The sequence below is a fragment of the Eleginops maclovinus genome, chromosome 9 (assembly GCF_036324505.1).
Source record: "Eleginops maclovinus isolate JMC-PN-2008 ecotype Puerto Natales chromosome 9, JC_Emac_rtc_rv5, whole genome shotgun sequence".
Lineage (NCBI taxonomy): Eukaryota > Metazoa > Chordata > Actinopteri > Perciformes > Eleginopidae > Eleginops > Eleginops maclovinus.
Window position 1 is genome coordinate 16,751,117 of NC_086357.1, and position 20,151 is coordinate 16,771,267.

Here is a 20,151-nt window from a genome sequence, read left to right on the forward strand (position 1 = left end):
GTCTAATTTTCTGTTTTTCTGTGTACAACTATAACATTATAACTCATACCAAATAAATAACCAGATGAAATTAGTTCATTTTAACCAAAGATGTCTCAATGTCTCACTTTGAGGGTGGGCACACGCACACACACACACACACACACACACACACACACACACACACACACACACACACACACACACACACACACACACACACACACACACACACACACACACACACACACACACACACACACACACACACACACACACACACACACACACACACACACACATCAGTCCTCAGTCTAACCTCTCCATCATGGTGGGCTGTGCCTCAGAGGAGCTTCAGCATGAATCTGCCTTGTTCTGTGTGTCCTCTAGCTGGTGCGATGTAAGAGGTCTGAATGAACTCACACTGTAAGATGTCCAATATCCTCAAAACAAATACACATATCACATGTGAACTAATTATATATGGGATTTGTGGCAAAATGTCATTCGCTTAGAGAGACAACAAAAATGCATTTATATTGATGCTCCCTTTTGAATGTGAATAACTGCTGTCACATGAACCACCAGATAGATCCATTGATGGTTTCAAATGTCATCACTTTGGATAAATTGACAGTTCCAAAAACCTATTTGCACAGAGATGCTTTAGGATATGAAACGGTATGATTTATATATATTTTTCATCACAGAAATAAAGGATCAAACTTAAAATTAAAGGTAAATTTCACCTGTGTAATATGAAAAAGTGAGAAATCATTTAAATGGAAGAATTTAACTGAAGCCTCTTCTGTAAATAAACATAATGTCATTCATAATGACACAGTATACATGGTTAAATGAGCGGCTGGCATCCTAGATCTCTCTGCCAAAGTTGGTATTCAGGTCTTGACGCAGCCTTTGAAACCACCTTCAAACGATGCTTCTAAGCCAGATGTCTAAAAGTTTTTTTTTTAAAAGAGCATTTTGATAGCTCATAGCCTATCTTATTTCCCCCAAAGCCCCGATGACCGAAGCTTATATCATTTAATTAATCCTTGGCATGAAGTGCTAAGAGGCAGGTAGGGAACAAGGGAGTTGGCAAGGGAGGAGGACCATTACGCAGGTTATCATGACATCACCACTAGCTGGCTATAAAGCGGTGAGGACTACTACACAGGGTTAGAGAAGCACTTGAGAAGCTTTGGAGTGAAAGGCAGACAGAAGCCTCTTATGTTTAACAGCTGATTGGCTGCTGCTACCGTCTCGCTCTCAGATCTTCAGCGCAGAGGAAACCCTAAAGAATACAGACTTGTCAAAATGAACTTGTCGTATTTGGTAGCGTGTGGACTTATGGTCACCCTGCTTTCAGTAAGGACGGGGGCAAAACCTGTATCTCAGACGCAGCAAAAGGTAAGATTAACTCACAAAAATGATTATGACTGAGAACTAAGGCAGTTTATTTGCTTCGCAAATAAAAGTTGAATGTTGTTTCAAGATGAACAGCTGTTCTGTGGTCCAGGCGCTCAAGACTGCTGTTTTACGCATCATATTTCATAATTTCATGCTTAGAAGTAGAGCGAGGGCTTTTCTTTCACACCCTGAATGTAAATCATCTCAGAAAATGTGTTTCCTTTATCACCATATGATATAGAAAGACACCTTAGGATACATTGAAGGATGTTTCACTAGAACAAAAACATTCACATTCGAAAATAGATTTTTAAGCAAGGCTACTTAATATGATATTGGTATTCATTACCTTGGAATGAATCTGATCTAATAGTTTAGCAAAACTAAAATAGAACAATTAGAGTGATGTGCGCAAAGCCACCATTACGCATGAAATCATCCTGTAGAACATCATCGAAACGTTTTGCTTTTATGTCCAATTCATTTTTACTTTTGAGTTATAAGTTTAGATGACCAGAATTTAGGACTGATGGATGATCCAACAGCCTGCGATCACACTGGAGGAGCGGGCTACAGGCACCTGTATTATCATTCTTCACTGAAGAGTGAGGTCCAGAGCTGAACTGTCACATAAAAGTGAAAGTACATAGGAAAAATAAATTGTCGTTTGAAGTCTGAGTTAGCTGCAGCATATTTCAAGCCCTCTATCCATCCCAATTTATCCTCTAGTTCAAGCGTTCAAACTGGCTAAACATATTTCATGTTCCCTCTGATCCAATACACTTGGTGTTTGAAAGAGCTTACATAGCCTCAGCACCATCGTCAGGTTTCTTCCAATTCAAAAATCAAGTCGGCATGTATTTCAATTTTATCCAACGCGTGTATTTTTGCACAAAGTATTTGTCTGGTGGAGATATCGTTTATTTATTTTTCGCTATCTCTGTTCCAGTCTCTTAAAAGTTTGCTGGGCGAGGAGCTGGCGGAGTTTCTGGAGTCGGAGGAGAGGGAGAGGCGGCTAGACGCTGTGCGCTCTCGGATACGGTTACTTGGAGATTTACGCATGGATACCCGGGCCAGAGGGATGTGGGCTCGTCTCCTTAATGACCAACCCGCACCGAGGAGACACAAGTCAGGAAACAAGAAAGGGGGTTCCACGTCACGAAGTGGCTGCTTCGGACACAAGATGGACAGGATAGGAACCATCAGCGGCATGGGCTGTTAGGGTTGGAGCAGCGATGTGATGGTGAGTTCTCTTCATCGCCACAGTCCAACTTCACACTTAGGATCCTGACATTGTGACATGTAAAAGAACCATGAGGACCAAAAGCAAGATATAGTGTGAAAGAAGGAAACAAGTAATGAGAGAGAGAGAGAGAGAGAGAGAGAGAGAGAGAGAGAGAGAGAGAGAGAGAGAGAGAGAGAGAGAGAGAGAGAGAGAGAGAGAGACAAGCAGAAGAGGAGAAAAAGACAATTAAGACAGCAAAGGCAAGAGTCCTGTTTGTGTAGGGCTAATGCAAACGGATAGGAGGCCAGTAGGAAGATAAAATGGATGAGAATGAATGAAAGTCTTCTTTTTAATTTTCCTATCGTATAAATGAACGACTCTGTTTCAGTGGCAGATGGGAGGACTTCTGTTCCATTAAAGGTCTCAACGGGTTGTGTGTATAGCTGCAAAAAATACAGAGGAGAGGAAGGAAGGGAGAGGATGGAGTGAGTGAGAGAAATCAAGCTAGAAAGAAAGGCAGAACAAAGAAAGATACGTTTTAGTGACATTTCTTGATGGTCATCTCAGGACAGTGTATGCTTTGCATCCACAGTTCATCAAGTCTGAGTGACAGCATGTAAGGGATTTAGGCTAAGAGGACAGTTGTGCTATGCATGGTTGCTCTCTGTGATGAATTCAGTCTGGTTCAAAGGTCATCTTGATGAAATCACATTAAGCACAACACATTTTGTTTGTACTGTCATTAACCTCAGCTGACAGCCTGACTTTAGTGTGAGAAAAGTTAATGCTTGGAATGATACTGAGAGCAATAACTCACACTTGATACTACTATCAAGCCTCGACCCCTAGCAGTGTTCAAAGTCCACTTGAAGTGATGTAAACTGATGAATGGGAAACACAACAGTTGGTAGGATTCTGTTCTTGTATTTCCGCACATCATCCTGAATAATCCCATCTGCTCATCTAGAAAACAAGTTGAATATATCACGTTTCAGATTTTTTTTAAAAGGGCAGGGAGAGTTGGAGGAGGGAAAAGGGGATGCAGACAGACTAACGCACACACATTATAAACACACAGCACCCTGTGGTGGACGGGATCTTTCCTGGAAGCCCGTTCTTTTAACCAAAGTGATTTTAACAAAAACAACAAAGGGGCTGTGGTGGTGAATAAAGTAATGAGGAGGCTAGGTGACGCACAATTAGTCCTGAGGCTTGAGGCCTTTTCTGTGGTTGTGGCAAACTGTGAAATCCTGATGGGGGAGTGTGATTTTGTGACTAACGTAAGTGTGTGTGTGTGTGTGTGTGTGTGTGTGTGTGTGTGTTTATATTAGCTGACACTCCTTTTTCCTCCCATGGGTTATGGTGTATTGTGAATGTGGAAGTACTGTATGTGCTAGCTATGTGTTCATTGAGGACAATAGTTAAGGCCACACTATCTTAGCATAAAACTTACAAGTACATTTTGAGGTTCACAGAATGAGGAACTAAACTACTAAATAAATTAAGTGTGTGAGTTGAGCTGTTTTAGGATGTTCAGTCTAATATTCACATGCTGTTTCTTCTCTTTCCTCAGATCTCCAGACGATGGGTTGGACAACAATGATTCATTTTGTTCTCACCTGAGGGAGAAAACTCACCAAGTGACAGATTTTCGGTACGAAAGTCAACACGACCAGCATAAACAAAGACTGAGATAAAAATGCTAAGAAACCCTCATATAAATATATATATATATGATGAATATGCAGGTATATATACATATATAAATATGTGTATACCATTCAAATGGTCAACAGATGCATACTACACGATAGCGGACAACGGTGTAAAAACTACAAACCGCAAAGCTGTATATTGTTGCTGCTGCGCTGCTGCTGTACATTCATGTACTTCATCTTCCCCTGCATAAATGTATTTATGTTTAAAAAAATATTTATATGTTTATAAAAAGAGATATTTATAAATATGAGTTTTATTTATGTAACATGAAAATGGATGCAAACTGCAGGTCGATTCTGTTTGTAACTTTTTTCTTTTGTCTCAAATAGTTGTAAATGTTTTTGAAAAATTATAAAAAGAACATTCCATGTGCACTTACATCTATCCTCTCAGGGTGTTTTATTACAACAATCGCAGTAAATTATGTTATTGAACATTTCTTTATGGCTTGCAGGTTAAAAAAAAGTGTCAGTTTGTCAGGAGCTAAGGAAAAGTAACCTTAGTCAAGATTTGTTCTTATGCAGATCAGATCTTGAACCAGTTTCAGTATCAGACTCACACCTCACAACTGGAGATGTTTTGAACGCATCAGGCCCTTATTAGGTGCCACTTTTGCAGTTTGTACAAAGCAACTGTCTAAGCGTTTTTAACCAACATAAGGTGGCATACAGACACATTTTAAAAGGTAGTTGAAGAATAAATTGCTACTTACAAAAGAAAAATGGAAAGGTGACATGATGCCATTAGTTACATAGTATATACTTATATACTGTGATCTATAGTGATTAATAATAACGGTAGAATACGATTTGATTCCTGAATCACCAACCATGTTAATAACTTATTGTGGGGAGGTCACTTGCATATGGTTGTTTATAGGGTGGAGAGGAGATGAAGAGATTCTTAAACCAGAACTTTTTTCAAATGTGTTGCAGTTACTCTGGGCACCAGGAATAAAGCCAAACTTTACTTCCACAGCTTTAAATTTTATGATGGTGGTAATAATAATGTCTTTATTTATATGGCAAGCATCTAAAAGCAGATTTTCCAAAGTGAAAGGCATAAAATGAAAAACAGTAAAGTATAAAAAGGGCATAAATATGTGAGATATCGAAAGAAAAGAACAAGCAACCCAATAACATAAGATGGAAACATATAAAGGCAAGTCCATAAAAGTGTGTTTATAAGGAAAATCTGATAATGAATTAGCTAGCTGAAGTTTCTGAGACAGGGTGTTCCACAGTCTCGCAGAATAATCACCCAGAAGGGAATTGAGAGCCAGAAAGATCCTAAAGGAAGACCTGTAGGCTCTGATTTTTCTACCTGGGAAAGGAGTCAAATCATGATCTTGAATATGTTTTACAGGGTTGTTGACCGCCCTTCAGGACAAGTGTAAGCTGCTGTGATCGCCTGTAAATCTGAAACAATTAGTACAACTCAAGTCAGGTTTACAAGCCTCTATACACCATTGTACATGGGTCTATGGGAAAATGATATACTTAATCTAAAATCAATCGTCAAGCAGACTGCAAAAAATGCTCAACCGGGTAGTTTAATATTGATGACTTGCACTAATACACTCCCTCACTAGAGGTCAGCATAGAGCCAAGTGGAGTGAAGAAGAACTAGATGACACGTGCTGCAAACACTTTACTAATCGTGGAAAAATATAACGCTTTTTTTTATTAATCGTTTTTCTAAGCTGGAGTGACTCAGTTTAGATACTCTATTGTCCACTGCATTATATATCAGTTTATACAGAATTTATTTATAAAAATGTAATTTAAAAGTCATTTTAATGACAGTTAGCAAACCTTATTTTTTGAATATCAGTGGCTCAAATAAACACGCAAATATAAGCACATGTGAAAAAAGATAGTTAAGAATTGCTTGAATAGGAAAACAGTATTGTACATAGAGTGCTACATTTTACACAAATAACACAGGCATCACACAGACCTTACATAGTCGATGTCAAAATTAAGGAAAACTGGTCACAAAAGCCTGAGAAAGAAAGCATTGTGCAAAACATGATAACACCTGACAACATGGATAAAGGGACAACAATAACCAGGATAGCTGCCCCACATAACCTAAACCAAAATCAGCACTGTGTCAAACTCAGAGTTCCCCATTATGACCTTTGTAAAACGTATGTGACTGCTCATTAAAGTTGGACCAAAGGCAAGAATACAATAATAAAGAAAACATTTTTTAAATCTTGGAGTTTCATAGAAGCTATAAATATTCCTGTTTTTGCCTTAAAAATGTGGTACTGAATTCTGAAGTGACCAGATGTTATTGTATGTTCATTGTTATGTCTGAAAAGTGGTAAAGGGTAAAGTTTTAAAATATGTCATTTATGAATTTGAAAATAACTACAGATGTTCCTAAAAAAAAACACCCCATATATACACTATATACAAATTGAGGGAAAATAATGAATGATCCCTAATGAGGATGGGTAGTTCTACTCTTGTTGCTTGACTTTGGGATGGCATTAAACATATTGGCCCTATTGAGAATCCGAAGAACTACTGTTATAACTAATTACAGCAGAGAAGAGTTTTTAGTATTAAACTCCATTAGCAATGATGCAAACACTGACAAAAAATATTGACATTTTAAGAAATATTACCAAGATCTAACACCGTATGCTTTTACCAACAATTTACAGTCCAGTTTAAATCGTACTCTTGCTCCGCTTTGGGTGGATGCCCAGAAATAAGTGTGCATTTCCTTGTGATAAAGGAAATCACTTCTGACCTAGAATCCTTGGATGTATATATTTACCTCCATGCTCTTTATAATTGTTGGGTTCAATCAATTATATCCATCCCTGCAAAACAACAGTGACTAACAGAGACAGCTTTGTTCATTTAAATTCTGCAAGTTAATTAGAAAGACAGCGAGAATACAATTATACTCCGCTTGAAGGTGACTGTAAAAACCAGACTGTGAGCGGGATGGCTCAGGTAAAAGGCAAGAGACGGAAGCGTTCGGGGTTGGGCAAAAACAACAGCGTTTATTCCTCAAGAAATGTGCACACAACGGACAGCTCCGCGGTACTTTTAGGACGGGCAAGGCCAGGACGGGGTGTGTCGTCTTGCCAGGACCCAGCCTACTGCAAGACAGACCAGAACCAGGTTACCAACATGCTTTATATTAAATGCCTGATTACCTGATTCCGATCAGCTGTCTGGTCTCCGGCCGAGCCACTCCCCTCACCCCAGCAGCCGGCGCTCTAACCACACCCGGCTGCCACATAGGCTACCCCAACCGCCCGACTCAGGCCGGGATCCCGCCGGCCGACAGCTGACTCCCCCCGTTCCATCACCGTGGTGGCCAGAGAAGCAGACGCCACTTCCCTCCATGTTTTAAGGAGGTTTACGTGGTAGATCTGTGTTGCTCCCCCCCTGTCAGAACGCACCAACTCATAATCTACGTCCCCCACTCGTCGTGTGACCACGAAGGGCCCTTGCCACTTGGCGAGTAATTTGGAGCTAGAAGTCGGGAGTAACACAAGTACTTTATCTCCCGGTGAAAATTGTCTCAGTTTCGACCCTCTGTTGTAGGCTACAGGCGCTGCTGACGTTCCTGAGCCTGCAGCAAATTCTCCCGTGATAACTGCCCCAGTGAATGGAGTTTTGCTCGCAGGTCCATAACGTACTGAATTTCGTTTTTACTTGTGCTTGGACCCTCCTCCCAGTTTTCTTTAAATAGGTCCAAAACACCCCGTGGCTTCCTGCCAAACAGCAGTTCAAAGGGAGAAAATCCCGTGGAGGACTGAGGCACCTCCCGCACTGCAAACAACAGAGGGTCTAGCCATTTATCCCAATTACGGCTATCCTCGTGAACGAACTTACGAACCATGTTCTTTAGCGTTTTGTTAAACCGCTCCACCAGGCCATCGGTCTGTGGATGGTAAACACTAGTCCGGATCGAGCGGATGCCCAACAGTTCATACAGCTCGCGTAGTGTGCGTGACATAAATGACGTGCCCTGGTCAGTCAGGATCTCTTTCGGGATCCCGACTCGGGAGATTATATGAAACAGTGCCTGTGCAACGCTCTTTGCAGAGATATTGCGCAACGGCACTGCCTCGGGATATCTTGTTGCATAATCCACTAGGACGAGTACAAAGCGATATCCCCGTGCACTCTGGTCTAATGGCCCGATGAGGTCCATACCAACTCTCTCAAAAGGCACCTCAATTAATGGGAGTGGGCGCAGAGGCGCTTTTGGGGTGGCCGGTGGATTAACCAGCTGACATTCGCTGCAGGATGCACACCACCTCTTCACATCCGCGCGAATGCCCGGCCAATACAATCGGGCCATGATCCGGTGTAGTGTCTTATCGTACCCTAGGTGACCTGACATGGGGTTGTGATGAGTCGCCTGGAAAATCATTTCCCGACGGCTTTGTGGTACCAACAACTGGGTATTGATCTCTCCTGTCTGTGTGTCACGGCTCACACGATACAGCCTGTCCCTAATAACAACAAAGTGTGGGTGTGTGAGTGCTGTGCTTGGTTGTAGCTGGGAGCCATCAATACTCACCACCTGATCGAAAGCGTGCTGAAGGGTCCCGTCCCTAGACTGTTCGAGGGGGAAATCCTCAACCGGGAACACTGGCGGGGGCAGAGGGGCCTCCCCGGCACCCTCCGGTGGTAGAGGGACCTCCCTGGCCCCCTCCGTGTCTGTTCCCCCTTCGTCGCCGTCAGCCGCTTCCGATTCGCCACTAAACACAGCACACCACTCACATTTCCCTGACTCCCGTGACCGCACCCCCATAGCCCCCGCTAGCTTAGCAAACCCCGGCCAATTTGTTCCCAAGATCAGAGGGTGCGCGAGGCGAGTACTAACTCCAGCCCTGACTCTATGCTTTTTACCCCTAAAAGATATTTCCAGAGTCACCTCCGGGTACTGGTGAATATCCCCATGCACACACCTCACCTTCCCCCACGATGCTTCAACCAATGCCCCCGGCCGAACCAAGCGCTGATGGATCATCGTCTGATTAGAGCCCGTATCCATCAGAGCCTGGTGGGTACCCCCCTGTATACATACCGGTATACGGTACGTCCCTTCTAAACCGGGGGAGGCAACTGGCGGTCCCACAACCCGGACCAACTGTCCGACCTCCATCATGGGACACTCCCGCCGGAAGTGGCCGGGCTGCCCGCACCGCCAGCACTCCTGCCCTGGCGCCTGAGGAGCCCCCCGTGGTGCCGGACGACCAGAGGCGGAGGCTGGATCCTGGGGAGAGAGAGAGAGAGATGAGGTAGGGCTTGGGTGGGAAGGGGCTGGGTCGTGGGTTGAGGGGAACGCGGTGCAGCGGCTGCTGTCTGGAACCTCCTCCTCGGGGCTGGAACGGGTCGGTCCGCGGGGACGACAGGTTGTCGGGGCTCCTCCTTCATGCTCCGCCGGGGAAGCGAAAGGTGGTCCTCCGCGAGGACGACGGCTGCCTCCAGGCTGGCAGGGCGGTGACACTGGACCCAATTCGCCGTTGACGATGGCAGCCCGGCGACAAACTGCTCCAGTGCCACCTGCTCCATGACGTCCTCGGCGGAGCGCATCCCCGGCTGAAGCCAGCGCCTCGCCGCATCGAGGAGCTGCTTCGCGTAGGAGAAGGGGCGGCCAGCGTCCTCGAAGGGAAGGGCCCTGAACCGGCGGCGGTGTCCCTCTGGCGTGCTGCCAGACGTGTACTCATGTCGATCGGACGCTGGCAGGCTGTGGGCGGCTAGCTGCGCTTCCCGTGTTAGCAGGGGAAGAAGCCGCACAGCCCACTCCTCCTCCGGCCACCCGCACGCCGCCGCAGTGCCCTCAAATATGTCCAGATAAGCCTCTGGGTCGTCGTCGGCTGACATCTTCTGGAGGGCAATCTGCGGCGGCCGGGCGGGGTTGGTCACCGGCTCGGCCTCCCGGGCGGCCGGACGCTGCAGCAGCTCCCGCAGGAGAGCACGGTCCTCCCGCTGGCTGGAGGCGATTTCGAGGAGAGCCTCGCTCTGCTGACGTTGCAGGGCAGTTGTGCTCTCCTGCATGAGGGCGAGGCGCTGGAGGGCCTGGCCCAGCGGGCGTTCTCCTTCCGTCATCTGAGGGGTTCAGGTCCCTGTTGAGGCGCCACTGTGAGCGGGATGGCTCAGGTAAAGGCAAGAGACGGAAGCGTTCGGGGTTGGGCAAAAACAACAGCGTTTATTCCTCAAGAAATGTGCACACAACAGACAGCTCCGCGGTACTTTTAGAACGGGCAAGGCCAGGACGGGGTGTGTCGTCTTCCAAGGACCCAGCCTACTGCAAGACAGACCAGAACCAGGTTACCAACATGCTTTATATTAAATGCCTGATTACCTGATTCCGATCAGCTGTCTGGTCTCCGGCCGAGCCACTCCCCTCACCCCAGCAGCGGGCGCTCTAACCACACCCGGCTGCCACACAGACATTGCGCCCTGTATGAATAATACTCAAACAACTAAAAGATATCACCAATCAGAAACTCCCCTGGAGGTCACCTTTAACCTCAACAAATCTATATTAAAATAGGGATTGTTTTTGTTCAGGTAACTGTTTTACTTTACACAATATGACATTGTGTGTATCATATTACAAGCCGTTACATAAACACTGTACATGTTTCATGTAACATACATTACTTAGAAGAATCATAGATGATAGCATGAGTACTTGACCCAACACTTTGAAAAGAAAGAATATTTATAACTAGAAAGTAAGTCACCTTATTCTGGGACTTTCAAGCATGTCAAGCACATAGCTGTGTCAAGTATAACTTCTATAGTATAAGAGATGACAAAGACTGGGAATGAATGAATGCAGCAAAGGTAAAAGGAGGTTGCAGCTCAGTTAGCACCTTAACCCCTTGGCCATTGAGAAGCCCTATTTTATCATTTATTTAATCAGATTTCTTTAAGTTGAACGTGATGTTCTTCTCTCTTTTTGCTCTATTTTATTTATCTTATTTGAAACATGTATGTGGAGTTGTTGGAGGAGCACGCGACATAAGATTTTCATTGCCAACATATACGCTGTATCTGCTGTGCATATGACAAATAAAACCTTGAAACCTTGAAACCTTGATGTAGTTATGTGATCATTCCCACCTTAGTACACTCTTTATACTCACTTTTTGAAAGAAACATACTTCAGGGTGGTATGATTCTCATTATGGTATAAGCATGCCCAGCAATACATTTACTATAAAACAGAGCAAGAACATCTGAACAAATAACCACAGACAACAGTTTCACTAAACATACAAATGGGCAGAAATGTGTCAGAGAGTTACATGTACTGTACATGACTTGCCCCAAAATATGTATTTTAACTACGGTAGTTAGAATGTTGTTTCAATAAAAATAAAAAAAAAGGCATGTGTATTTCCCCTCAATGAAACAAGTTTTGTTATTTCACAGGGAAATTCCAGTAACACAGTGCAACAAAGGTTTTCTACCCACTGCTCTGTGAAACAAGTCAGGGATGTAAAATGCAATGCTGCCTCTGTGTGGTGTTGAGGGTTAATTACTCACATGTGCTGTTTGTCCCCTGGGATTTAACTGAGTCTAAACTGCTGTACACATTATACACACACAAACATATTGAGAGAGATCTAAGGGGTTATGTGTTTAACATGTTCAATTATATGACAACTTGTGGAAACTTCATTGGTTGAACAAGATAAGCTCAAAAGCTCCACAACTTCAACTAAACAGTGTAGTACTTACAAATGTAACTGCCTTTCTGGCGAAGTAAAAGCTCTCATATCCCCCTGCAATACAATTGAATTCATTTGAATAAAGCCTCGCATAGACTATTCAATACAAACATAACAAATGTATTGTTCAGCTAAATGTAGAGTGTTGTTGTAAATAAGGTCGAGAAGACTATCTCAAATGTGTTAAGTAGGCTAATTAATTCGATTAAATTAAGTTGCATGCTCTCTGCAAATGGAAGTCAGTACTACGCATGGTAGGCCACACGTGGTAGCTCGTTGGTGGCAACTGCCCCTCAGCCACGTGGTTAATGAAAACAGCTGCATGGAGCTCTGTAGCACACTGACTCTGTGGCCAAATACTAAATGTGAAAAAGTGTGTCAAGTATGAAAGTATCGACTATCTGTCTGCTGTTGGATTCAGCAAATCAAGGTACTGTCCTCTGAAACTAAATAGTATCTTAAATGTGATGGATTTAATAATGTTTTTTTGCAGTCAACTAAAAATAATTTCCTGTGTGGAGTAATACATGTAAATGTGTATTGTAGGCGAGGCGCAAGCACGCTGCAAATATTCTTCTTGTGATTGGTTAATGTAGCAATGTGGGCGGGTCGACGTGAACGCGCAGAACAAGAGAGCAACGAGCGCGGCTTCGAAGTCTCTGTCTTTCCTGCCTTATGTCCCATCGAGTAGGCTGAACCACCACGTGTATGCGTTAAATATTTCGTTTCTTGTTTCCATACGTCCAGTTCTTTGTGTTTCGCTGAAACACACAACAGCACCATGGTGAAATTAGCAAAGGTAAGGCCAACTTGATTGCATTTTCTTGTTAAAGAAACTGTTTGTGATTAAATTAAGCTTTGTTGTTAGGCATGAGGCCTTAACGGAGAAGTTGCTGCGTTTGTGTGAAAAACGGAATTAACGCCGCTTACAAATAACTGCAGATATTTTGTTGATACTTCGTTTTCTTCAATAATTATACACAGTTTATAACGTGTCTTTGTGGTCGAGAAATGAGGGTGAATTTGAAAGCCAACGTTATTAAACGTTTGTTCCTGATCGGCCATGTTGGTACATTGCTGTTCCCCCTGGCCTGCTAGTGGTTAGCGAAAAACTCAAGATGGCATTCATGCGCGTTCTCGATTTTAAAGCATGGGATTAAGAGATGTACCTAAAACAGATCAAATGTTAAACTGCTCACGCTGATCAATTTTTACCGTAATTAAGATATTACAAGATATTTATCGGAAGGCCTATCATATACGTACTATGCTGGATTGCGGAACATGGTTGTTAGCGTAAGCGTGGTTGTTCACAGTCAAAATGCAGCTCAGTACGAGACTATCCATTTGTAATGTTATAGTTAACATATCGTTCATTTTGAACCGGCTTTACATGTTCGGTTTAGATTATTCCTCGTCTTTCGGCAATTTCCTCCCTTGCTCACCATGTGTTCTGATGCATGTCTGCACACGGCTAAATTAGCCAACATGCTAACGGCCCGACCTCCTGAGCTCCACGTGGGTTGTGCGCCTGCTCGGATTGACACGAGGTGAAAACCAAGGAACCAGATTACCGCCCATGGAGCCGGCTATTACTAAACATGACTCGTGTTCATTTAAACCTGTGCTCTTATTAATTTCTTATTTTCCATTTATTTTGCAGGCAGCTAGCAAGCAAGCAACCCTAAAGAAAAAAGCCCCTCCACCAAAAGAGGTAGAGGAAGAATCGAGTGAAGAGGAAAGCAGTGAGGAGGAAGAGGTACACGCTATTTAAATTCTCAGGTTTTGAACTAAAAACGTGTTTCTTTATTTTTAAAGTTATTAATGTTTGTTTTTTATTTATTTTTTAATGCAGGCCCCTAAAGTGGTGAAAAAAACCACACCAGCAAAAGCAGTTAAGAACGGCGCTGCTGCTAAGAAGGCAGAAAGTGAGGATGATGATTCCGGTAAGCACATTCTTCAACAAACTCAACCAATGTTCTTGATAGCTATTAGATATATTAAGTCCCTCGTTAAAGTCAATTGAATCAGCTGATCTTTGCACTTGTAAGCTTTTTAAAATATTGATGGTGTCCAAGCCTATAGAATGCAAGTAATCGTTAATAGGTAATTACTTTTCCTTGATTGGGCATTGGTCAAACATGGTGGAAACACAGGGAGTGACATTTCTCTGGTACATTTACTATACAATTGTAATGAAAGTTAATTATTTTAATCCAAAAATGTGGATGAAATACATTCTCATTAAGTCTCTCAATCTAAAATGTATTATGAGAAGAAGAAAACGTATTGTCTCCGTAACACAGAAAAACTGTAGATGCTTTTGTCCAGCCTTTTATATTTAAACTTAAGACTCACAATGTTGACACTTTATGCTGTGTCCATTAACCTACAGAGGAGGAATCTGAGGAAGAGGCCCCACCACCCAAAAAGACTCCCGCAAAGGCTAAACCAGCACCAGCCAAGGCAGCCCCTGCAAAGGCTGAGGAGTCCGAGGATGATGACGATGAGGATGATGGTATGACGTGCATTACACTGCAGAAGTACATCTAGTCTATTCACAAGCTTGATGTAAAGAAAAAGGCCACAGACCCTCCATTTCTTGGCACACATGTGGTTGTTCAGTACTCGTGTGTGAAATGTTCGGAGGAACACTAAAGGCAGTGCTATGTCTTCGGTGCTGGTGTGTGTTATCGTCTGCCAGTTCTATCCTCAATCGCTGTTACATTTTTGTCCTGTGGCTTTTATTGAATTCAACGCAACTGTCTGCATAATTTTTTTGATGCTGCCAACCTTTGCTAAAATCAACAACTCCGATGTTTCTGTCTAGATGAGTCTGAAGAAGAGGCCCCACCCCCTAAGAAAGGAGCTAAACCTGCTGCTAAACCCGCAGTAAAGGCTAAACCTGCAAAGGAGTCTTCTGAGGAGGATGATGACGAAGATGATGACGAAGAAGAGGCTGCACCCCCCAAGAAGGCAGCTAAACCAGCCACCAAGAAGGCTGCCAAAGAGGAGTCTGATGACGATGATGATGAAGATGGTAAGACCAACCTTGGTTTCTTTCAAAGATAATGACTTTGAGTGGATTAACTCAATTGTGAGCTGCAGGCATAGGACATAATATGATGATCAACAAGGGACTTAATACTGATTTTGTGTGATGTCACCTTTTTTATTTATCTGACTTTGGTTAAAGGCAGCCAGGTCAATGGTTTGAATTTGTTCACAATGACTTTGGTAGTAAAAAAAAATACAATGATTGTGGTTTTCCAGACTCTGAGGAAGAGATGGACACCGCCCCTGCTCCAGCAAAAGCAAAGAAAGCGGGGATGGTGAAAGCCAAGGAAGAGTCAGAGGAGGAGGAGGATGATGATGAGGAGGAGGACGATGATGAGGATGAAGAGGGTGAGTTTTTATGTTGGACCATTTTTACTCAAGTGCTGCCATGTTAGTAGGCAAATGAAAAATGTTAGTTATCTCAAAAAAGTAACAGTTGACTGTTGCATATATATATTTGCAATGCAGTCTATAGTTTTACCTCTATTCACATGTTCCAGACCTCCTTTCTTGGCTAAATTGTCTGTTGATTGAGGTTGTTTTACTCTTGTTTCTACAGAAGCCCCAGTGACCCCTGCAAAGAGGAAGGCAGAGGGAAAGAAAGAGGCTCCTGCTGCCAAGAAGGCAAAGGCAGAGGGTGAAGGTAGGCAGAATGCACAGGCCCATCAATCAAATGTGAACATTTTGATATGATGAACAACAAGGGACTTAATACTGATATGTGATGTCACCATGTTATTATTCTGATCAACTGAAATGGGTTAATATGTTTCCACACATATAAAACAAAACTAATTGCATTCATTCGCCCTTTTCAGGTTTCTGTCTATTTGTTGGGAACTTGAACTCCGACAAGGACTTTGATGAAATTAAAGAGGCCATGAGAAAGTTCTTCACCAAGAACAGTCTTGAAGTCGCCGATGTCCGGTTAGGTGGATCCAAGTAAGCAAAATTTGAAAACAAAACAATATAAATATATCCATTTATTTGTTTTGAAAAAGCAATGTCTAATGGTCCTTAAATGTCTTGTCTCTGCAGAAAGTTTGGTTATGTGGACTTCTCGACTGAGGAGGACATGCAGAAGGCACTAGAGCTTAATGGCAAGAAGTTCATGGGTAATGAGCTGAAGTTGGACAGAGCCAGAAGCAAGGAGACCTCACAGGATAGCAAGAAGGGTAAGGTTCAAATTTGTACCGTTTAACATTTTAAGAAAATTGCCACAGACCCTCCATTTCTTGGCACACATGTGGTTGTTCAGTACTCGTGTGTGAAATGTTCGGAGGAACACTAAAGGCAGTGCTATGTCTTCGGTACCGGTGTGTGTTATCGTCTGCCGGTTCTATCCTCAATCGCTGTCACATTTATACCTTGATTGGATTGAATCCATAGAGGCTTTTCCTCTGCAGATCTTTAAGACGAATTACAATGAAAAAAACTCTCAAATTTCTCAGAATATTGAAAATAAGTTATTCCAAAACTGACGATACTCTTAATCCCACAGAGAGGGATTCACGAACACTGTTTGTGAAAAACCTTCCCTTCTCCGCGACGATTGAAGACTTGAAGGAAGTTTTCGAAGCTGCCGTTGATGTCAGGTTACCGCCAGGCCAGAACGGTTCAAACAGGGGGTAAGAACAAGCCCGCATTGAAGTTTTGGTTATTTCCTGTGTCTAAATGATGTCACTTAGAAGGAATACAGGAAAATAGTCCTACGAGCTAAGTGAGAACTGTGTAGTAAACTGTCATAGGCTATAGTGCAAGGAAATTGTCATTTTCTACAATAGTTTCCACTATTTGTACCACAAAGGACTGCAAGTAACTATTTTCTTGATTTATAGTTAAGTCCAAAACATTTAACTAATAAGGAAAAAGGAGATCCCAATATTTAATGCTGATGTTGGATAGATAGATAGATATAGTAACTCTCCATCTGACAGGCTAAAAACCCATCAGTGATCTTTGAAACAAAACATTTAAAAATGGTATTTGAACCCAATGGTCAAACTAAGTTGTAGTACTCAAACCTGCCTTTAATACGCATTTTCCAGTAATTTTGTTCAGGACGACTAATCTCTTCACTCTTTTTGACAGCATTGCGTACATTGAGTTCAAATCTGAGGCTGAAGCAGAGAAGATGTTGGAGGAAGCTCAAGGTGCTGATGTCCAGGGGAGGTCCATCATGGTGGACTACGTTGGCGATAAGAGCCAGAAGGGATCTATGGTTGGAGGTAAATTCTTCGGCTGCTTTACAAAGCTATGAAGCCTGTATATGACCAGTTTGAGATTTTAGTAGTTGTGCAATAGTACAATAAAGCCCTGAGTCATGTTCATCAAGTATTTCAATTTTAAATGGCAGGTTGCATCAATGATCAAGTAGGTCAATGAAAGTGCTTGCCATCAGTATCTGTTTTTTTTCTTCGGTCTCTGTAGCAGCTGGAGCAGCCAGTAAAACACTGGTGGTGAATAATCTGTCCTTCAGCGCCACAGAAGAAGCCCTTCAAGCCACATTTGAGAAGGCTGTCTCTATTAGGATTCCACAGAGAGATGGCAGACCAAAAGGGTAAGCATCTGTCATGATACTTTGCTAATGGGTTAAAGGATGACTTAATTATTTTATCTTAAAATAAATCTTTTAGCTGTTCACCTTCTCATGAGCTCCTCTGAATCTCACCCATGATTCTGAATGGATTCGCACGAGAAGCAGAGTCAATGCACAGTTTGAACAAGCTCTGCAGGCCCTACTCGCATTAGGGAAACTGTCTGTCTGTTGTGCAACAGTTAATCTAAAACGAATTACACTGGCATTTACAAACCATGGAACCATTTTTCTCAAATATCAATTTGTGAACCGTCTCCTAATTTCATTCTTTTTTCCTTTAGTTTTGCTTTTGTAGAATTTGAGAGCACAGAGGAGGCAAAGGATGCTCTGGAAAACCTCAACAATACAGATATTGATGGCCGCTCCATCCGCCTGGAGTACAGCCAGAACAGTGGCAGAGACGGGGGCAGAGGAAACTCCGGTAAGATTACAAACTTTACTATTCAGTTCTGTTAAGAAATGATAGTGATGAATAGTGTTAGCATGGCCAGATGTGATAACCTTATCTTCTGAAACTTGGCTTATCACTTGGTCCTCAGATGAGTTTCGGTTGAAAAAGCATTTGTATCCACCCCGAAGATCAGCCAGTGTTAAAAAATTTAACAATGAGTTCTATCTGCTACCAGGTCCAACCAAGACCTTGTTCGTCAAGGGTCTCTCCGAGGACACAACAGATCAGAGCCTCAGGGATGCGTTCGATGGAGCCGCAGCAGCCAGGATAGTCACAGACAGAGAAACGGGGGCATCAAAATGGTAAGTTGGTCGTGTTTGACAAACTCCTTGTGGCTTCTCACTCCTCGTTTGCACGACTCTGTCCAGCAGTGACTGTACAGATTAGCATGTTAAGATCTGCCTCTCTTTGCAGCTTCGGCTTTGTGGACTTCAACAATGAGGATGACTGCAAGGCAGCCAAGGAGGCCATGGACGAAGGCGAGATCGATGGCACCAAAGTAACCCTGGACTACGCCAAGCCCAAGGGTGAAGGCGGCTTCCGCGGAGGTCGTGGCGGTGGAGGATTTGGTGGTCGCGGTGGCAGAGGAGGTCGTGGCGGCTTCGGTGGTGGCGGTTTCGGCGGCGGTGGCTTCGGCGGTCGCGGCGGTGGCGGCAGAGGAAGAGGAGGCCCCCGTGGAGGTGGACGCGGGCGAGGTAGCTTTGGAGGTAAATAAAATGTTGGAATTTTCAAATTGGGGTGTTTTCAGGAAGTACATTTCTGCAGTTTTAAAATGTCTACCCTTTAACATTGAAATTGCCACATACCCTCCATTTCTTGGCACACATGTGGTTGTTCAGTACTCGTGTGTGAAATGTTCGGAGGAACACTAACGGCAGTGCTATGTCTTCGGTACCGGTGTGTGTTATCGTCTGCCGGTTCTATCCTCAATCGCTGTCACATTTATGCCTTTAATCACCAAGTGTCAATCAATAGGGGACTCTGGCTATTTTGTCAGCTCCTAATATTGCCCAACCGTAGACACATTTAACGCCAGCTGTCTTGTATTATATTTATAACATGGTAAATATCAATTAGGTTTGTCATTGGGGTCGAAGCTCAGTATTCATGATGTGTTTTGTTGTACTTAAAGATGCTGGGTAGTGACACTTTTCTTTCTCATTTGTAGGTGGAAGAGGTGGTGGTGGATTCGGCGCCAAGCCCCAGGGGAAGAAGATCAAGTTTGATGACTAAATCAGTCATTTTTACTTTTGAACGGACTCTGGTTTCATCACTTTTCAGAGCTTTTGGACATTCCAGAAAGCGTCATTGATATATATTTAACTGTTGACGGGCATTTTAGCCCTTTATTTAGTCCCCTCAAACCTTCTCCCTTGTGTGCCAGAATGGTACTTTTTGACCTTCTCAGCTCAAGTGCTTTGTGAGTACTGAATGTCCCAAATGCAACCTGCGTCTCTAACCCTCATTGATAACTTGCTTTTCTGAAGGAGTAAAATGGAACGGGTCTGGCAAACAAGTTTGCTGTGAAAAATATGCTTGTCTTTGTCAGATGAATTGTGTAAATTTAAACAGTTTGTATGATTTTCATTTTACTTTTTTTGTAAAAAAAATTCACACCTTATTTGCTTTTATTTTGTCTTTTAGTTTGCTTTAGGTGCCAACTTTTACTGTTCTGTGTAAAGCATATTTTGATAGAAGATTTGAGTCAGTGCTATTGAGTTGGAAAAGAAGAAAATGGCAAGCTGTTGTGTCATGTATGTTTGGTGGGGCCGGGTCAATGTCAGAGGAAGAAACCTCTTCTATGTAACATAAAATATTTGTAGTGCATTGACTAATTTTCCCCATCTGATGGTTTTCACATGGATTAAATAAAACCTTGTAGGTGGTGATTTTTAAATGTCTTTCCTTTTTCAGCCATGTCAATCTGAGGCATTGAATTTGTCACAGGTTTGAAATATTAGAGTATGAAAGGTGATACATTT

The 20,151-nt window shown here is 42.9% G+C and overlaps 3 protein-coding genes and 5 non-coding genes across 9 annotated transcripts; 7 read left to right on the forward strand and 1 right to left on the reverse strand.

The window, feature by feature from the left end:
* The first annotated feature begins 1,151 nt into the window (after positions 1–1,151).
* Positions 1,152–4,711, forward strand: nppc (natriuretic peptide C). The gene is made up of 3 exons (XM_063891773.1): positions 1,152–1,389; positions 2,339–2,632; positions 4,188–4,711. The coding sequence occupies exons 1-2, from the start codon at positions 1,297–1,299 to the stop codon at positions 2,609–2,611; spliced, it is 366 nt and encodes a 121-aa protein (XP_063747843.1). The 5' UTR covers positions 1,152–1,296; the 3' UTR covers positions 2,612–2,632; positions 4,188–4,711.
* Positions 4,712–9,480: 4,769 nt separating this feature from the next.
* LOC134869751 (zinc finger protein 397-like) lies at positions 9,481–13,550 on the reverse strand. Its single transcript, XM_063891633.1, has 3 exons — positions 13,508–13,550; positions 12,073–12,116; positions 9,481–10,627 (listed from the first exon to the last, which is right to left on the reverse strand). The coding sequence occupies exon 3, from the start codon at positions 10,426–10,428 to the stop codon at positions 9,481–9,483; it is 948 nt and encodes a 315-aa protein (XP_063747703.1). The 5' UTR covers positions 10,429–10,627; positions 12,073–12,116; positions 13,508–13,550.
* Positions 12,673–20,066, forward strand: ncl (nucleolin). Of its 2 annotated transcripts, none has more exons than XM_063891219.1 (16): positions 12,673–12,861; positions 13,726–13,821; positions 13,918–14,008; positions 14,458–14,580; positions 14,893–15,102; positions 15,336–15,467; positions 15,679–15,762; positions 15,938–16,061; positions 16,158–16,294; positions 16,621–16,747; positions 17,211–17,347; positions 17,550–17,679; positions 18,000–18,139; positions 18,345–18,471; positions 18,584–18,876; positions 19,338–20,066. In XM_063891219.1, the coding sequence occupies exons 1-16, from the start codon at positions 12,844–12,846 to the stop codon at positions 19,400–19,402; spliced, it is 2,034 nt and encodes a 677-aa protein (XP_063747289.1). In that variant the 5' UTR covers positions 12,673–12,843; the 3' UTR covers positions 19,403–20,066. The 2 variants fall into 2 exon arrangements, with proteins under 2 accessions (XP_063747289.1, XP_063747290.1); XM_063891220.1 differs by having other exon boundaries at positions 17,553–17,679.
* LOC134870257 (small nucleolar RNA SNORA57) lies at positions 14,655–14,792 on the forward strand. Its single transcript, XR_010166527.1, has one exon. It is a non-coding gene; the product is annotated as a small nucleolar RNA SNORA57 (small nucleolar RNA).
* On the forward strand, positions 15,802–15,871 carry LOC134870273 (small nucleolar RNA SNORD82). The gene has a single exon (XR_010166543.1). It is a non-coding gene; the product is annotated as a small nucleolar RNA SNORD82 (small nucleolar RNA).
* LOC134870258 (small nucleolar RNA SNORA57) lies at positions 16,345–16,482 on the forward strand. The gene has a single exon (XR_010166528.1). It is a non-coding gene; the product is annotated as a small nucleolar RNA SNORA57 (small nucleolar RNA).
* On the forward strand, positions 17,762–17,899 carry LOC134870271 (small nucleolar RNA SNORA75). The gene has a single exon (XR_010166541.1). It is a non-coding gene; the product is annotated as a small nucleolar RNA SNORA75 (small nucleolar RNA).
* Positions 18,976–19,113, forward strand: LOC134870259 (small nucleolar RNA SNORA57). The gene has a single exon (XR_010166529.1). It is a non-coding gene; the product is annotated as a small nucleolar RNA SNORA57 (small nucleolar RNA).
* Positions 20,067–20,151: the final 85 nt, after the last annotated feature.